At 46.6% G+C, this 19,720-nt stretch overlaps 1 protein-coding gene across 6 annotated transcripts in view; it reads right to left on the bottom strand.

Moving 5' to 3' along the window:
- LOC135808471 (uncharacterized) overlaps window positions 1-19,720 on the bottom strand; it is a 37,538-nt gene that overhangs the window by 8,559 nt on the left and 9,259 nt on the right. For 4 of the 6 annotated variants that reach the window (XM_065321663.1, XM_065321667.1, XM_065321666.1 and 1 more), the window contains exons 4-6: window positions 7,683-7,886; window positions 1,789-2,160; window positions 3-76 (exon numbers count right to left, since the gene is read on the bottom strand). In XM_065321663.1, coding sequence (XP_065177735.1) covers window positions 3-76; window positions 1,789-2,160; window positions 7,683-7,886 — 650 coding nt within the window. Of the gene's footprint in view, window positions 1-2; window positions 77-1,788; window positions 2,161-7,682; window positions 7,887-8,006; window positions 8,582-14,160; window positions 14,481-19,720 lie in introns of those variants that run through there. The other 2 variants (XM_065321669.1, XM_065321668.1) reach the window with 2 other exon arrangements.

Genomic DNA, 19,720 nt, shown 5'->3' with positions numbered 1-19,720 from the left:
ACATGGGCACTTGGAGACCTCAACTTGCCATGATGCCTCGACAGCTTGAAAGACTTGCCATGATGCCTCTTGGAATCTGAGAGTATCGCAAGACACACACACACCACCACATAGGCACACACAAGCACGCATGAACACACATACACACAGACACACACACACAGACACACACACATTGGACCTTGGAGACACCGCCATATTCTGGCTATGCGGACCCCAAGGGGGTTCAGCAGGTTCGTAACAGTAGGGGGGGGGGGGGATGACGGGATATGTCCTGTGGGCTACTGAAACGCCGACCACAATTTCCACGGATGCAGAAGGAGCTACGGTCTGTGTCGGTTGCTCTGGCTGAGCCACGGCTGCACTTGTTTGTGACACTTCATGCCTCGGTGCGACAGCACTATCACACTCACACCCAGTGATTGTGTACTAGTACTATGCTTTAAGTATCACACTCGCCCCCAGGGAGTGTGTACAAATACTATGCTTAGTCGACTATTCGTGTACTAGTTAACGTGCATTGTCGGTCTGCACTGTGGCAAGCTCAATGAATTATACAAACGAAATCAGATGCAGTTCACGGAGTGATATTGCATGGCTGACATTTTGACTGTAATACCAAGCGAAGAACAAGAGCAAACAGCAGAGCAACCAGAACAAAACTTGAAAAGGGCGAAAGGTCTCGTTCACATGGTTCGGGGAGCTACGTGCATACCACATACATGTACGCATTAGTCTCCTTCCTCACGTTTCTTTTCTGATAATTATACTCGCATGTAAATGTTGGAAATGCGCAATATTTGCTCACGTCCCGGGTGGTGATGAGGACTCAATTACTATCGATTCGGCGTGTTCTTAGGTAACCGACCTGCCTATTTGACCACTGTAAGCAATACGGAGTGCTCAGAAGCCAACTTGTGTGCCAACCAATTTCAAATATGATTCCCGAACCAGCCCGGGATTGCTCTCTGAATGCGAGGTGCATGTCAAATTTCCACAGAAGTTCCTCTCACCGTCCATCCAGTCAACTAAATCTACTATGGGAAGAGTAATGTTGCTGGGGTGCACTCAATACAATAAGGCACCAATGCTGCTTGCTGTGGCATTCTCTGTCAAACCAGGGTCTACCAGTGATATACCAAGTCATGCATGCACGGAAACGTGCTAACGTGCTAGTCGGTTTGTTGTGACGAGGTTAATGTTTCCAAATTATGTTGATCTCATGGGTCAAGGATCTTATTAGCTTGTTGTGACATGGCATGAGGACTCATCTCGTCTCTAAACAATGAGACAGCCTATTACTATTGCCGAACGTTTAGGCCCTCCAGAAATGAAACCAATCCAATAGCCTCTTAAAGCTCAAAGCCGTATCAGCTCTGACGGAAGCTGCGCAAATGTTCTGATTGTCTTTCGCGCTGCTTTCATATCTACATCTGTGCCATTTTACAGGTCGCGGTGGGTTGGGACTAAGGGATTGATCCTGCCTGGGAACTCGTCAAGGACAACATTCCTGCACGTAGGCGGCCCACACAGCCGACGAATGCACCTCAAACAAATGCCGCCAAATGAATGTGAACAATCCAGCAAACCCACATGCCGTCTGATTTTGTGCACAGGTAGCACAAAATTGAAAAGTTATCAGTTCAGGTGGGAGGAGCTGCGAAAACAAAGGATTCAAAAGTGCCACTTAGAACGCACGTGTCCTTGCCATGGGACAGTGTGCGGCTCGAACACATTTGCAAAATTATTATCTTTTCCATTCTCCATAGGAAATAAGAAATAACTTACGAACACATTTCGGACACCCCCGACAGTTACGGCGATGCCTGACTTTAGCACAGGCCGGGCATTGGCAGTTGAGCGGATGCCGTGTTTCAGCACAGGCCGGACAGTCGCAATCCCGAGGATGTTGGCTGGCGCGCTCCGGTGGTGGCAAGCTCTCCTCAGGGGGAGGCATTGACGGCCGTACGTGCTCGTCATCGAAGTAGTTCCTCGCCACGTGTGGCCGACTAGGGATGAGTGGAGGCATTGAAGGCACACTCTCCTCGTCACTCTCGTGCTCCATTGGTTGCTCCCTGTGATCGTATCCAGCATGATGTAACACCCTTTCCACGCCGCCGTTGGACTCATCAAAATGGGTTTCAGGCGGGTACACGAATTCTGCAAGGAGATAGCACAAGAGAAAAGCTATGGTCAAGGTGTGACTCAAGTGGGCTCTGCTCACGACAAGATGATTTAATCCCCAATGAGCTAGGGCTTCATCAACAACGTATCAGCTGACGCTGTAGCCAACACCAAGTCTGAACGAAGGCTCCGCTTGTTAGATTGATTTCTTTCCTACGTTGAATAGCAGGCCACTGTGTATTATTTCAGCAGTAAATGTAGTAAGGATCTTAACACAACAGGTAAATGCTTTAAATCAATAACTACTGGACACAGTGTATGATTATGAGATGACCGGCAATGTAGAGCAACTCAAGAAAAACAAGATGCTTGATGGGGTCAGGAAATCCGGACTACAACCTACTGTGCTGCATACCATGCGCACAGCCCGGCATCACCATGACATAGCATTAGGTGCATCCTTCCACAAATACACAACCACCATAATATACAAGCACACACACACAAACACACACACACACACACACACACACACACACATACTGACGCTGTACACAGCATGGCTTTGCAATCAGCCACTGGATAATGCCTGACACATGACTTTGCAGATTATCACATTGTATGAGACAAGACAAAGCATAGCAAAATTTGCGGCAAGTGAGGTTGCTCCTAGATTGAGTGAATGTCTAATTAGCCTACGATCCTGCTCTACTTGTATGTAAGCATGTCCATTTGCACTCAGTCCATTGGCTTTTCAGCTGCACTTTTAATGCATTGTCAGCTGCTACTCCGTAAAAAGGAAGTAAAGAAGTGGAGGGGCAAGAAAAGTACGATGCAGCTTGATGCCCATCCTTTATCACAGAAAATGTAGCCCTCTGATTTGCCACTGGACAGTGCAGAGCTGAGTCACTACATGATATTGAACTGCTTGCACAACAATCATGTCTAATTAGCTTAGGCTTCACATGGGTGGAATGGAAATCCTCCATCCACTGCCACACAGGCACCCATATCATTATCAATAACACAGATTGATTGGCGCAGGATTCTACTGAACTGGACACACACGGAGCGCGGCTACTTTAGCGTGTCATGTACCTACTTATCATTTGTCAGTGCTTTCAGTTATGGCTCCTGGCCATAGAAACCAACCAGGAATAGGGCTTGGCCGAAACTGGCCATCTTGAAGGCACTTATCCACTCAGCCATTCAGAGCAAAGGATTTGTGCTCTGGCAACTAATGTACTTGAAGCAGTCAGATGCTTATGGGCTGCAATGTCTACACCCCTGGTATGAAAATGCATTCTGATGTTGTTCTTTGGTCAGCAAGCACACATGCACAGGTAATCAGTGTCACTGCCCGGCACCTGTTCTACAGGCCTCTGCTAGTCAATACCGACCACTGACAGTACCCACTGATGGCCAGTAACCAGGGATACAACCTCACAGTCAGGCCACTTTCCTGGGTACATACTGGAGCAATCAGAGTCCAATGCAACTATCAAGCCAGTCACAATGTCACCGTTGATCAGGTTGGCAGTTCACTCAGTCAGAGAGATGCCTAGTTCAGATGATAAACCCAACTCAGTAGATCATAGAACAGAATGTGTGACGTCCAAGAGGAGCTCTGTGTGTGTCATTTAAGCCCACTCTTGTTTTAAAAATCACTGGAAATATACATGTAAGTGTTGGTGAACGTCAATCACTGCAGCATAGAAGAGAAATAAGATTCTCCCCCGCCCCCCCCCCCCCCCACCTTAGTTTCTTGATCACTTTTTTACAGCTTTCAGTGACTGAGGTATGCCTTCACTTGTGCATGCATATGAGTGTCAGAGAAACCGGAAACGAAGTAGCCATGCCACTCACAGTGCATTCGCTGGCATGGTTTCAACAAGGATTGCTCAATGCCCTCCCTCTCATGTTGCAGAGCAAGTGCAGAATGTCAGCCAATATCAGATAACTACACTCTACAGGGTATGATGCCAAGAGCCAAGTGCAGAAAGCACTATGAATAAGGAGTCGGGATGACAGCTGCTGAGCAATACTGCGTTTTACAGGCAACTCAATGCTAATCATCTGCAGCCTCTAGCCAGGCAACTGACTTTGCAATTACAGAATTCTTGCTACCTCTCTGCTTGGCAATTACTGTCACAGACCCCCAACAGAGTCAGGTTTCCAAATTGTCCATTCCACAGCTGGCATGCTATACTTGATACCATGAGTGACAAAGCTGGCTCAATGCCTGAGGGTTATCGGGATCAGCAGGCACACACAGAAACAGAAAATGGTAGCAGACAAGCCCATGGTCCGCAGATGGGGTTTTGCACAATTCATGGATCAGGCTTCTTACCCCTGGATAAATCAAACCCCTGTGTTTTCTTCCAAATGCAGGAAGTGGGGCAAAACGACCTGGGTCTTTACTAGCCTAATCACACAGAACACCGGAAACACTTATCTCCACATATGTTTTGCCAGAGAAATGCAAGACTGGTGCACAAAACACGATCGCGCTTATGACGCTGTGCAACACATAAGCAGCACATGGTGATAATTTGGCCGTGGCTATTGATGGGCAAGAAAAGATGTAATTTCCGACGAAAGCCAGTTTGAAGAGAATGCTCAAGCATCCTGTCAGTTTACAGGTGTGCAATCATCACAAACTTCAAATATCAGGAAACAGCTACAGCCGGGTCAAGTGGAAAAAGCACCAGGCTTCAAGGAAAGGTGTCCCCAGTGCCCTAAGCCTCTAAAACCATTGTCTGGTTTAAAAAAACCAATGAGTCCCACAGAGCAATTATCTCTGGTAGAATAAGGATGGCAGAACGGATTTGTTGAACACTTAAAATACGGCGCTCCACACGTTCTGAACAAGGCAAGATTCCTCTGCTGAGCAGTACTATAGTCATGGAGAGCTGACTATGACTGAATGCATCATCCCTGTACAGTTGGGTCAGGATATCACTGCAATGTACTGACTGGTGCTTTGGTTTGTTACAGCCCACTTAGGTTGTAGAGTTATACTCCACCTCAAACACAAGGCTGGCATGAAACTCAGTAGTGTACAATGACGGTTGAAAAGAGCATGATGCGGGATACAACTGGGATGGAACGTTGACTACGCTAATCCAACATTGACAGGTGATACTGGCAAGACTCTACCCTGTAGGGGTGAGTACAGCTGGACATACCACTTCCAGAAGTCAGTCTCTAGCAAGTATGTATACATCGACAGCTAGGCACACTGAATCTCAGAATGGACCCTTCAGCATTGGTGAGAACTAGACCTGGTCTAGTGAGAAGGCATTCTACTGCCTGCAATTCTGGTGAAGTAAAATAAAGTAACAACAACAACGACAACAACCCTACAGTACACATGTGCATCGACGTTAGATACACTGAATGTCGAAAGAGATTTAGAGATGGTGGCAGTAATTCCCTGGACAATAGCAATGCCTGAAGCCGGCACAGAGCACGGAATGATATGCTGAAAACCAAGTGGACAGAGGAATGTTTCTAAACCTCGACCGTAGTCACTAGCTCCATGTTCCGTTCGCTACTGGCGCACGCCGATGGACATTGGCGCATACGAGCTACATGTGGCTGCCGCCACTACCAGAGCCTGGCAGCTGCTTTTTGACTATTAGAACAGACAAGTCAAGCCTTAGCGGCACAGTGGCAACAACTCTGAAAACAAACAACTGCCTTAGGTATCGCCACATCTTACGAACATGACACGTGCTAATGTTACAATCCTTATTACCAAGTATTGTGTCTGTACAATCCAGTGCTAGCATCAACTGAGATAGAAACTCACTCCATACAATGATGGCAGGCTCATTCTTTTCATCATTGCCTACGTGCTGTGGCATCATTCATGATCCACAGCAAGAAGGCAGCAATGCCCTGTACCTATGGTGAAGTAAAAATTAATAAAGGTAACATAACATTGAAGGCTGTGCAATCCAGCGGTTACGGTATGGATTTACAGCTCTGCTAACCCTGTTCGGCTAGAACTCCCTTCTCTCTTACCACCACTCCAGTTTGGGATGTACAAATTTGATCCACTTTGACAACAAGCCTAAAACCTCAAGCACACGTAGCCAAGAAAATCTTTCCCAACCACCTGCCCAAACATGTATCCACCTTGACTACCTAGCCATGCGCAGGGACTCCATTAGCACAAATCGAAGCCGATTGCCTCATGTAGGGTATTTATTGTGTGTGTGGGGGGGGGGGGGGGATTATAAGTCATATCATAAAGAAGCCTCCACAGGGTACAAGAGGTTCAGGTAACGACTGATGACCTATAAAGGAATGCAATTGTACATGGCTGGGCCAATGCGCGACTGCAACCCCAAGGTAATGGAAACAACTGCTGCTTGCAGCCACTAGGAGAGTGCTATCTGCCCAGGTCACTCAACAACTTGCCTTTGACGACGTTTATACAATTCTCAGGCACATACACTTTTGAATTAGGCTATCAGTCTGCAGGCTGGATATCTATATCACACAATGCTCACACAAGAACGTTGTACCGCAGAATGCTGGATTCTTTGCAGAGCTCATTACCCACAACGACAAGCAAAGCAAAGTCCTCTTCTCCGACTGAGTAGATATTTTGAGCCTGGTCAAAGGAAATGGCTTTTTCTGATCCCGATATGCCATGGAGGAGAAAGCAACTTTACAAGATGATTTGCCTCTCCTAAGAGAAGTTTTGAGTTATAATTTCAGCAATGTGGATGGAGAGAAAGTGTGAGAGAGAGAGAGAGAGAGAGAGAGAGAGAGAGAGAGAGAGAGAGAGAGAGAGAGAGAGAGAGAGAGAGAGAGAGAGAGAGAGAGAGAGAGAGAGAGAGAGAGGGAGGGAGCGAGAGAGAGAGAGAGAGAGAGAGAGAGAGAGAGAGAGAGAGAGAGAGAGAGAGAGAGAGAGAGAGAGAGAGAGAGAGAGAGAGAGAGAGAGAGAGAGAGAGACAGAGAGAGAGAGACAGAGAGACAGAAGTGGTCAAGATATGGAGTGGGAAGAGGCCCTGTACCACTCAAACAGAGAACTACAAATAGCCATTATTGCCAAGCCTCTCTGAACACTACCAGGGTATCTGAATTTGCCACCTCATTATACCAGATGATTGCCGAAGATTGCTTCCTTTATCCTTTGAATACCAAATTGGAACCTTTTAACGGCTACGGGAAGTGAATTTGAGAACGCTCGAATACTGGATCGACAGCAAGATATACAGGTTTCCTGGTTTTCAGACAGCTCAGTCACAACAACTCAGTGTAAGGAGGCGAACAGCTGGAATGGTCACAACACCACAATCATGCTCACACCTAATTTAAATGCCACTGCCAACACTGCCAACACTGCCAGCACACATGAAACGGTCACAATGAGAGTGCAGCACAGCACTGCATGCAACAGCGGAATCGGAACACGACTGATGCTCACTAGACGAGCACATGTTCGGTGTGGTCTCCCATACCAGCTTCTTTGCAGCAGCAAAGCACAGCACAAATCATCAACAGGCTCTATGCTAGAGACTAGATTCATACGGTTAACTCACGTCTCTGTTGGTGCTGAGATGAATATTTCTTATCGGGTAATGGCGACGGCGGCAGCTGTTCAGTGGGGCTGTCCGTCGTCCCCTGTGGATTATCCTGTTCCATATAGACCTTTGATGTGCTTTTTCTTGTTTCTCCGAAGGCAACCGGCACATCTGCTGGGTATCGAGACTGCCCCATGGGCCTGCTTGGACATTGGATGAAGCCTGAGCGATCACACACAGGGTCGCCATGGTAGGGGAAGACACAAACAAGCAGAACACAATAAACGTCAAGGTCCATGAAGCAAAATTCCATCAAGACAGGTGTGTCCTGCTACAGCATACTGGTTATAGGTTGGGGACCGGCGTTTATCTTGCATGGTGTATAAGATGAGAACCAACTCCACATTCTCTCGATCCGCAAGGCAAATGGCTTCTAATTTATCTAATTGGGAGAAGATAGCCTGAGTCTCCTTCAAGCTAGCTGGGTGTGTGAGCAAGTGGTTCAGGATTCAATGGTGACTCATTCAAATATCCCCCTATTCATTCCGTGCACACATGCTTGCATGATGTGCAACACACAGCAGCAAGCCCTCCAGTCTATGCCATTATCACAGGCCAACAAGGCTGAATAGCCCCCACTTGACCCACAAGTCAGACCACCTAGATAGGCTGGGAGAGGTAACACTTCCGTTGCAGGAGGGCCCCATCACCACTTCCTGGTTGTGGCGATGCCCCTAGCCCTGTAATGCGCCGGGTGATTTTACACAAAGGCAAGCTGGTAGTGTGGTATGGCCATAAGGGCAAGGTAGAGATGGCACCATACTGCACCATGCTCTTTCATCATTAGGATAACAATCTTTAAGGATGCCCTCTGGTGATAACTGGAGCAGAGTGAAGGGAGTGAATGACGTCAGCAGTAGCAATACCTAATACAATAGCCATGAGTTTGATAATTGAACACACTAAGACATACACACAAAGACATACACACTAAGACATACACATGTACACGCGTGCATGAGAAGTAGGTCCAGGACTTGTTGCAGGATCACCAGGAACACAAACCACCTCACCAACATTATCTGTAAACACGGACAAGTTCTCAAAGCACCCAGTAGAATGACTTTCAAGGGCAATGACAGGTGCTACGCAAGAAGGCCGGCAAGGAACAAATCAGGAAAGTGCGAGGGAAAGAGAAAGTGATGACACTCTTCTCCCGGTCTATTCCAGGCTGACTGCAGCATTCATCTCCTTATCGGAAAACTGGAAATAGTCCCACTCACCATTGCATGTACTAATATCCATACAGGTGGTGTACTAACCTGATTTGTAATGAGCAGTTCCGGAAATAGATACTGCTTACTTTCACTGCTGGGTCTAGTACAAGTATACCACTACAAAAAATGAGCCCCAGTCGTTAAACAGGTGCATATAGTAGATCTCCAGTTTGAAACACTGAGTCTCTACATCTCCAGTTTGAAACACTGAGTCTCTGAATGGACTCTACAGTAGTAAAGCACACAGTAGCCAGAGCACTTGAAGCATGTTAGAAGTTAGTGCTATCTGCTTGGTCTGCTACTGTACCCATTGCACTGCACTCCACAGGTCAGCTCAGTGCTCAGTGGTACTGCCAGGTAGGCCAGTAAAGTAAGCTATGTCGATGTGCTGGCCGAGGCTTTTTGCAACTTCCTGGACTAGGTTAGAGTCCTGCTCTGCGACTTGAGGGGCTCCTGCGATATCAATGCATTGCCATCCAGGGAAATATCCTCACATTGCCATCCAGGGCAGTATCAGTGCTACCGCACTACGCTACGATTAGGGATTGTTGTCAAAAGGTCTCACGATTGAGTAGTGATGCTTCACAATATCTGCCTACACCCATTGGAAGGTCAACCTCACTGACCATACACATAGACTCCCTCGATCTAGGCTACGGCCTGCGAGGAATCCTCAAAATACAAAAAACAATTACAAAAACATGCAGACACCGTGCTAGTACATGTACATGCTACCCGAAGCACGAAAAACACAGGTACGTGGCCCGGAGAGGGAGAGGGGTGCATAAAAACACAGGTACGTGGCCCGGAGAGGGGTGCATAAAAACACAGGTACGTGGCCCGGAGAGGGAGAGGGGTGCATAAAAACACAGGTACGTGGCCCGGAGAGGGAGAGGGGTGCATAAAAACACAGGTACGTGGCCCGGAGAGGGGTGCATAAAAACACAGGTACGTGGCCCGGAGAGGGGTGCATAAAAACACAGGTACGTGGCCCGGAGAGGGAGAGGGGTGCATAAAAACACAGGTACGTGGCCCGGAGAGGGGTGCATAAAAACACAGGTACGTGGCCCGGAGAGGGGTGCATAAAAACACAGGTACGTGGCCCGGAGAGGGGTGCATAAAAACACAGGTACGTGGCCCGGAGAGGGAGAGGGGTGCATAAAAACACAGGTACGTGGCCCGGAGAGGGAGAGGGGTGCATAAAAACACAGGTACGTGGCCCGGAGAGGGAGAGGGGTGCATAAAAACACAGGTACGTGGCCCGGAGAGGGAGAGGGGTGCATAAAAACACAGGTACGTGGCCCGGAGAGGGAGAGGGGTGCATAAAAACACAGGTACGTGGCCCGGAGAGGGAGAGGGGTGCATAAAAACACAGGTACGTGGCCCGGAGAGGGAGAGGGGGTGCATATACAAGGACATAGTACCCAAACGAATTAGAGCAGAAATACCAACGAAACATTTCAACAGGTAAAACCCAGTCCCGAACGATTGTGTTGGAAGAGGAGGGGTTCAACGCATCCAACAAGATCAGAAATTGTATTCGAAAAACAGCCTCTGCCCAAGATTTTCAAGCACCGTCTTTAACCTGATTAACCATCATCCCCCCCCCCCCCCCCGACCCGCAGCAGATATTCACCATGCCATGAATGTGTGTTGGGCTACAGGTGTAGTGCTACAGCAGTACCCGCACCTTTTCCACCATAGCGATATACAGTGTAGCTCCACTGACAGACGTACAAATTCACAAATGCACGGACTTAAAGTGGCTGCAAAAAACGTCATGTTGGGCGACCTGATCATCACCCTACCCCACCCCCACCCTCGACAGGTAGAACAGCTACAGCCTTGACACACTAGCTTGATACCTGGATAGTTTCAGTGAAAGGCAATTACAGGAACTGCCAATACTGTACCACTCGCAAGCCATATCTTGAACAACCTCCTTCCAACTTGTCAGACAACCCAAGGCAGCACTGAGGAGATGGAATGTGCAATTTCGATATCTAAAGTGATGCAACATCACGATTTCTTACCACAGTCACAGTAACCGTGTCAATAACAATTATACAGACCAGCAGGAGTTGACTCCACTCACGGCCCCAGCCTGAGAACACGTTTCGTGGCACGTACTGAGAACGTTTCGTGGCAAGTACTGTATGAGTTTGGCAAAAACCAGTCCGCTAAACCAGAAGCCAGTACCATTCTCACGAATTGGAACATGTCGAGTAGATATCATCCGCTGACAGATCAGGAGGGAACGAAATCATTCCGTTGCAAAGAAAACACTTATCGTCTATGCTGGATTCCACCTGGGCCTCGACACAGTGAAGTAACCGAATGCCACATGACACGGTGACAAAGGTTCTTCCTCTCACATCCTAAGGTCTCCATCAACACCAGACTTTCAAAGTGAGTGAGGGAACACAACTGATAAAATCTAGCTAAGGATGTGACACTACCAGAACGAAACACAACACTTAGGTAACTGGCGTGTTTAGCAGATGGGGTCAAGACAACATTGTTACACTTGTGGTTATCATGATTACTTTTGACAGATATGCCTGGACACCCTATAGGCTATACTGATACACAGGTACATGAAAATCACATTAAATCACAACCAAACGTAAAGAAACAATAGAAGCACTTTTTCGGTTTCAGCAGCAATCCGCCTCCACCTCTCGGAAAATAGATAAATATCACAGGTTGGATTACAGAGCGGGTCAAGAACCACCTTTCCGGTTCTGCGGAGCCCCCCTCCCCCCTCCTCCCAAATTAGGCGTCGATACGGCTCCTAAACGGTGGGGAGGATAGATAAGATCCACCAACCATAGGCCAAAGGCCAAACTTGTACCAGTTGTAAATCAAGACTCTGCTGGAGACAGAATCAGAAACTCCCACTGCTAGAACGAATATCTCGATAGTTCCAATATCTTTAGAAGTACCGCAACAAATGTAACCAGAGATATGCCTTCAACCCCACTGTCTCCTCTCTTTTCCCTGTCCCACTCTCCCTACTCCCTACTCCCTCTCACTCACTCTCTTTCTCTCTCTCTCTCTCCCTCTCTCTCTCTCTCTCTCTCTCTCTCTCTCTCTCTCTCTCTCTCTCTCTCTCTCTCTCTCTCTCTCTCTCTCTCTCTCTTTATCTCTCTCTCTCTCTCTCTCTCTCTCTCCCTGTGTCTCTTTCCATGCCTCTCTCCCACTCTCTGTATTTGTCTGTTTGCCTGCCCGTTTGCCTGCTTGTCTGTCTGTCTGCTTATCTGTCTGCCTGTCTGTCTCTCTTTCTGTCTGTCTGTCTTATCACGCTGAAGAAGACAATCGTCGAAATGTTAAAATGTATCAATTAGTCTAGTCTTGCTCCTGTTGAGTGGTCTGCCTATCCTCCGGTGCATTGTCTGTCAGTCTATCTTCACCTGTCTCTTGTTCGTCTATCTGTCACTGTATTTGTTCAGCTTGCTATTATTCCTATTATCAACACCTCTAAAACGACTAATCGAATAGAGAAAGGGCTCCAGTTAGTAAGAGTAACATATTAGAAATAAACATGTACAGTTTTAACACTAATGATTCACAACAGCCGAATTCAAAGTGAAGGAAAGGAGGAGGGGAGGGAGGGAGGGTGATGAAGGCCTTCCAGTGTGAGAAAAATTTAACTTACTGCACAAGCACAGTTGGGCCTTTGCGTTGGCACGCTGGTACGGCTTGTTACATTGCTCCACAAAGAACGTAGCAACTCGCTTCGTTTCAACGTCAGCCAATGAGAATCAGCCCTGGTTGCTAGTGGCAACTAGTGCAGTGGGAAAGGAAATTTGCGCTACAGCGTGGCTATATTTTGGTTTGCTAGTTTGGCAGGGGACAGCAGTGTGCTGGGTATGGTGCCTGAGATTGGTCTTTACAGCACTACCCTAGTATTCGGTGACTTCTAACTTTGAACTCGGATGTTGAGCCAAAGTAATCATGGTTTCCTTGTCAGTGTGTGCATTTTTTGTCGCACTCGCTGTCTGTATATGGTCTGGTTACGTTGGTGGACAGTCAGGCATAACTCGTAACATTTTGTCCTTTCTTTTAATCCAAATCTAACTTTGAGTGTGATTGAGCGTGTTATCAGGAAAGCAGCACCCATGATTTGGCTTCAAACTAGTTGGGAGCGTACCATTCATAGCTGATCTTCAGTATCTACTGTGATGGCCGATCCTGCTTCTTTTTCCTTGCCCTAACTTGCGGATCAACGGCTAATCTAAGCATCTTTGCGGATAGTAAAATGGCAGGGTGTGTGCATAGGGTGTGTGGGGGGGGGGGGGGGTTGTGGCACCCCCTTGATCATCATCATGATCCTGACAATGCCCAGAAACTTGCTATGAGAACCCAGTCATTTCCCACAAAATGTGTACAGTATTTACTTCACTTAATGTGATAGGCAATCAAACTATTTCTTTCCCAGTGGCAATTTGTTTAGCCCCCGGGCACTGTACTGCTGTTCGTTCCTTTGTCCTGGGCTGTGCTCTTCTGTTTTGGCGCCTCTAGAAGTAAAAGATATATTATTCAATTACTCCATTACTCGTAACATTATGTCCTTGTTTTATTTACTAGTATCCATGATTAGATTGGCTTAACATCCGAGTTCAAATTCTTCTATTAGCGGGTTGATTTTTGACATAACGATGCTTCAGGTATTACAATATTAATTTTGCATTGCACTGCCAGTTTTTAAGGTCAGGACAACAATTTGAAATATTCACTGGTTGAGGGAATGGAAAAGGGAAAAAAACTGAACAACAATTTTAATAAAAATTGGTTACAAATGTTCAGAACTCTTTCCTTTCTTGCAGGGCTTCCACGAATTTCAGCCGGAATTTGACATGTCTTGTCAGGATATTTGTGTCTCGGTGATTGATCAGGATACTGCGTGTCATGTTCTATCGCTGGTGGTGTACAGCTTTTCCTCTTGTCAGTTGTAGGTGTACACCTTTGCAACTTTCCCGGAAGGCAAAAATGACAGCTCAGGCCGGAAACTCTACCCTGAACTTCCGAAGTCAAAGGACAAAGCACGACCTGAATGACCACTAATGTCAAGCATTTTTCTAGACGAAAACGCATTCCATTAGCTAAAGAAAGAAAGCAGGTCATTTCGGAGGATTTGGGAGAATTCTGAAATCCTTTCTCGAAAACTGGAAGGTTCTTACTAGTGCACAAGCATTCAAAACAACCAATCTCCTTACCGATCACTTCGAACACCATTGCTGGATTGTCCTTGCGGGCGACGAGCTAGTTATCAATCCTTGGGCCAGACTGCAGCGAATATGCACTAAGAACCTAACTTGAAAGTGACAATAATAATAATATTATTATCTCACCCTGCACTAACAGTTTACCGCTCACTTTCTTTTCAGCTATCGAGGGCGCAAGCATGAAATGCATGCACTTCGCGGCGACTTGCCGCTCCGGACCTGTCCTTGAATCTGCTGAACGGAAATAGTGCGAAGCGAAATGTTTGTGCAGAAACTTTTCCGGTAGTCAAACTCACCATGCGCTGCATAGAGCTAGCTAGGCCAGGATTAGCAGCTACAACACTCAACAGCGTGCAGCACGACGTTACGTACATGTACCGGTACATAAACCGGTACTTGAATAGTAGTAGTAGACCTACTACTACTAGTAATCACCACAGTACAGACTCAGTACAGTGCTCGTACACAAGAATGTCTGATGTCCCGGTCGCGACCGTCGCGTCGGCCTATGCGCCTAGTCATCATCGATGCATCATTGACATTGATGATGACAAGGCCGACGCGACCGTACCCAGGTACCGGGACTACAGCAAGCACTGAAGTACTACTGCTAGTACTAGTACTAGTACTAGTAGTACTAGCAGTAGGCAGTACGTGTACAGTCATACAGTCATCATGGTCATGTATAAAGTCGTAGATCTCTACTCGTAACCAGTGGTTACGGAGTGCAGAGGACTCGGAGTCAAGTCAAGACGACAAGAGACAAGACCTCCTGGATTTTTTTACTTTTACTTTTAGGCATTACCAGATTACCGGCAACTGACCATGTACACGTACATGTAGATCTACCATGGAAGCGTAGACTCTACAAATACAAAACTCACTATTCATCTACTGGATCGAACAATTACATCACATGGTCATTCTTGGTGCCGTTACCCCGTAAATACCGGTGTGGGTGTTACTGTTAGTGTTACCAGATGCCTAGCTATGCGGCTTTTTTCAACAATGAGTACGTCGAGTACTTCCTGCATGCATGATTGTACATGTCGTTTCCCGTCAAATACAACCACGTTCTGTTAGACTGTGGTGTTGGTGTACGTCGCGTCAACGAATGATGTTGCATGTGTAACCGGTCGCCAGGGTAGTCGTTCCACGCAAGGTCGCCAAATGGATGATACTACTAGTACTAGTAGAGTACTATTACTAAGGCATGGCCTGGGGCATAACCATGATAAAACCTTGGGTTGCAGCTCATAGCCGGGTTTACGCCAGGGCCCGGGCTCCACTACTTCATTAGTGCCAGTAGTGGCCGGCAGTAGACTCAACGACATGTCGACATACACTATAGACTAGTGAAACCTGTCCAAGGCAACGGCTCAATGGACCTAAGTCCTTCAAGACTTGGTCACCATGGTCACAGTCTGTGTACAGATGGTCTCCTTATCCAGGGTATCCAGGGTCGTTCGACTGGAAAATAGCATCCCGGCCTTGGCCCTAGTTGTAGTGGTCCCCTGGGACAGGTGGTCGACTCACATGTATCAGAGTGGTCACCCTGACAGGTTTCGCTGTACATGTGCACGCAGTGTAAAAAACACCCAGTCCGACCACGAGAACATGGTCGCCTTCAAAGTACTGGCGACTATTCCGTATTCGACCACTTTAGCTTAGAATCGGCCAACTGACGCAACGATACATCATGACATGTGGATCTTATGGTTATGCCGTGGTTAGACCTACATTGTACATGTACATGTAACTTAGGGAGTGGGGAACGTTCAGCCTCTCAAGAAAACTAACTGCACACGACCCCTCTCAAAAGGTGACGGTTAATTAACCTGTGCTAGAGCCAGTGAGATACAGTCATGTCCTTGACCCAAGGCTTTGCCAAAACGAAGGGCAGCTAAAATTGTAGGTAGGCTCATATCAGCCTGGTTGCATCAGCCACCCCGAACACCACGCCAGGCCTTCGTTACATGATGTAGTACTTGTAGACTACAATGACAAGAGTATGTAGCCGCAGACCTGACTATTGCAAACGCACGTCGAGGGAGCTGTAACAAGGTAATTCAAGGTGGGCTAACGCCCCCCCCCCCCCCTCTACATGGCTACTTTCCCCTGTCTAACCCCTAAGACGAAAAAGAAGTATACTAGCCGACTGGCCGAAATTGAAAAGAAAAAGAAGCCAACTCACTGTCTAACGACGTAACGACTCCTGAAGGCGCAAGGGCCTTGGAGGCAGAAAGATCACTAGCATTAGGACTACAATTGTAGTCTAGGAGCGCAATGCATCCACATCATTTACATTGTACATAGCCATAGTCAGTACACTGCAGTACACTGCAGTACAGTCGAGTATAGTCGGGTACTCTAGCTAAGAGTAATAATTATTATCGTTTTTGTATACTTGTGCACAGGTCTCCCCTTTTTTTCTTTCATTATGCAGTGACGAACCAACCTTGCCTTTAAAAAGAAGTTGAGAAAGATACTAGTGCCAGACATAATGTTATCGCCTCTTCAACAGGTAATCGGTACTACTATTACTACGAGTACTACATCTTTTGTTTCGCTGGATCTTGCCTCCGGTCCGGTCTGCACATCGGCCTTGTCACACTATTGTGCTTCCCAGTCAGTTAGGCGCTAGGCCCTACTTCAGTATAATTATTGTGGTTATGCTGTGTTCTTCCTTTGCTTGTTTGTATTGGTCTCGTGTTAATGGGCATCGCGCTGATGGTAATGAGGTATCCCACACTCTGACAGTGTCGGAAGCCCACATCTCCGGAGATTAGTTGCCATTTCTTGCTTCCCTGCTGTGCATTTGTTGCTTTAATATCGTGGTCATGTTTGTAATTTTGTTTTGTCCATTTCGTTTTGCTTGTTTTTGGGAACATAGCCCCATGCTGTGTGATCAGTGGTGTTGAGCGGACAATGTGATAATGAGGCTTCAGTCAACGTTCCCCTCGTCTACCAGGACTCAGGAGCAAGGTGTTATGACTTGTACAACCATGCACAGTGTATATAGCGCTGTACATAGTGTAGTCAAACCTGAGAAAGATTGAAACCTCCTGCCAGTCCTAGGCTGGAGGCAATGTTTGGGACATGCATGTAATTGGTTGCTCGCCCAGGCCTTTCCTGTTTTACTACATACAATCATGTACTATGTGCTGCATATGCATGTAGTACATGTAACACAGGCTTCAAGAACGCCATAAGCCACTACAGACTACAATAATAAAAATTAATACTACATTGTAGACTCGAGTGAGCAGTCTGAGAGCATGTACATGGATCATGACGTACATGTACATGGATCATGACGTACATGTACATGGATCATGACGTACATGTACATGGATGACGTACATGTGGATGCGAGGCTGTGAAATGGCAGGTGCCGGTGATGCTATGCTCGTACGAAGCCGGAAAACATCGATGATGCCAATGCAAGTTGGAATCAAGTGTGTCCAATCCGAGAAAGGCCTGAAATGTTTGTTCTCCACTCCAGGGCCAGGAACGCCTGAAGACTGAAGTCTCCTACCCGCTTTTGGACAGCATAATGAAGGTGCTGAAGCTATGTAGTGGGTTCAAGTAGTGCGTTGTAGTACTTGACCCAAACAATAACAACTACAAATTGCCGATTTGTAAGCTCCTTTGTCTGTTGAGGACATCGTGGCACGATCCAACACTTTCATAGGCAAATCAGCACCGGATTATTTTAATGATTATTAGACTCCGGAGCCGGCGGCGAGGCATTTTGATCATGTTCACGCTCTCGATCTATAGGTGTTCACGTTCTGACATAATTGAGCTGATCATCTGCCTGCACGGCATGAAATGAAGGCGTACAACAGACATTATAGTGAAAACATGTGTGATGGTGTTGTGACCGACCGGAATGCATGTCAGTAAACTTGAGAAAGGTTGTTGCGGGATCTGTCTTGCCTCTTGACCATAATGACGTGTTAGTCAACAACGAAGCAAATTGGCAATACGTGCTGAGAAGAACATATCCAAACACTTGGGAGCATACATGTAAGTCGTGGTTCGCAATAACCGGTGCTCATTACAAAAACAATCCTTTTTTGCTTAGGTTGGAACATGGCATGTAGGGTGCACAGTGCTCCACCAACCGAATGGCACCTTAATGACAGTCCATTTCTAAAGCAGAGAGATTTCCACACCGTAGAGAGGAGAGAGAGAGAAGGATAGAGGGAATGAGGGAACTTAGAGGAGAGAGAGAGAGAGAGAGAGAGAGAGAGAGAGAGAGAGAGAGAGAGAGAGAGAGAGAGAGAGAGAGAGAGAGAGAGAGAGAGAGAGAGAGAGAGAGAGAGAGAGAGAGAGAGAGAGAGAGAGAGAGCAGAGAGAGAGAGCAGAGCATCGTGTCCTTTCTAAACGCGTGCGCGTATTCACCTATTCTTTTTGCAACTTCATACAAATTCACTTACATTCTCTTCCATGTAATTGGGTGACAGCACCTGTTTCGTTCTGCTAATACAAATACATGTAAATAACTACCTGCATATATACGTACTTGTACCCACATGTATCTACCTGTGAGCAATATTGAGATAATAATACTTGAAGTAATAATTACCGGTAATAATAACTGTGTACGCTCGCTCATGTATCTCTGAGTGCCTTGACGGTCACACAGAAACTTCAGAAAGTATTGGGTGCCCTCGAAAACAGCACGGATTACAAGATGGTGTATGACAATACAATGCATGTACATGTATATTGTCTACAGAACAGAAGATATTATATGTGGTAGCCACCACAAGATGGAAATTATAAATTTTTGTACTACATGTTCAATGCCAGTGGGGTGGACAGTCTCCTTTGCGCCACTGATTTGGAACTTTCTTCAGGGAACGAGACGCACTTGTTGCAATAACTCCGCCATGCACGGATTTTGAGGTCAGAGTCGAGGCAGACTGTACATGTTCATGTACATGTAGATGCGCACAAACCGTTTTCCATTATGTAAAACGGTTTGCGACATACTTCGAAGTATTTAAAACTATTATTGTGTTAGGGAGTCTCCGTTGAAAAGTGACTACATGTATTACTATTAGAGAAAGCTCCCTAGTTTCGTATGGAGATAATACATCACGTGTACCTGACGTGTTTGGTTATCATAGGTCGTAGTAGTACTTGTAGTAATGTAGATACCGTACTAGTATTATGTACATGTACAGTGTAGAATTAGATAAACCACTCTTACCTTGTTAAACAGTAAAGCAGCTGGGATCACTCATGGCAACTAACGAAGACATCCAAAGGCGAAAGCAGCGGGCAACGATTGCCTTCAAGAACATGTACACTCTGTGGCTGCGGAGGGAGCATGTCTCAGAAGCTCGCAGAGTTCGCCTCTACAACGCATATGTTCTGCCGACCCTATTGTACAATTGCTGTACGTGGGGATCAACAAAGGCAGTCAGTGACAAGCTGGACGTGTTCCACAGGCAACAGCTTAATTCGCTCGCTACTGGGCATACATTACCCCAATCGTATCACAAACATCGAGTTATACCGGAGATGTCAGAGCCAG

This window comes from Sycon ciliatum, chromosome 2 (genome assembly GCF_964019385.1).
Source record: "Sycon ciliatum chromosome 2, ocSycCili1.1, whole genome shotgun sequence".
NCBI classification, from domain to species: Eukaryota; Metazoa; Porifera; class Calcarea; order Leucosolenida; family Sycettidae; genus Sycon; species Sycon ciliatum.
The sequence above is the reverse complement of the archived record's forward strand: the minus strand, read 5'-3'. Positions and strand labels throughout refer to the sequence as shown.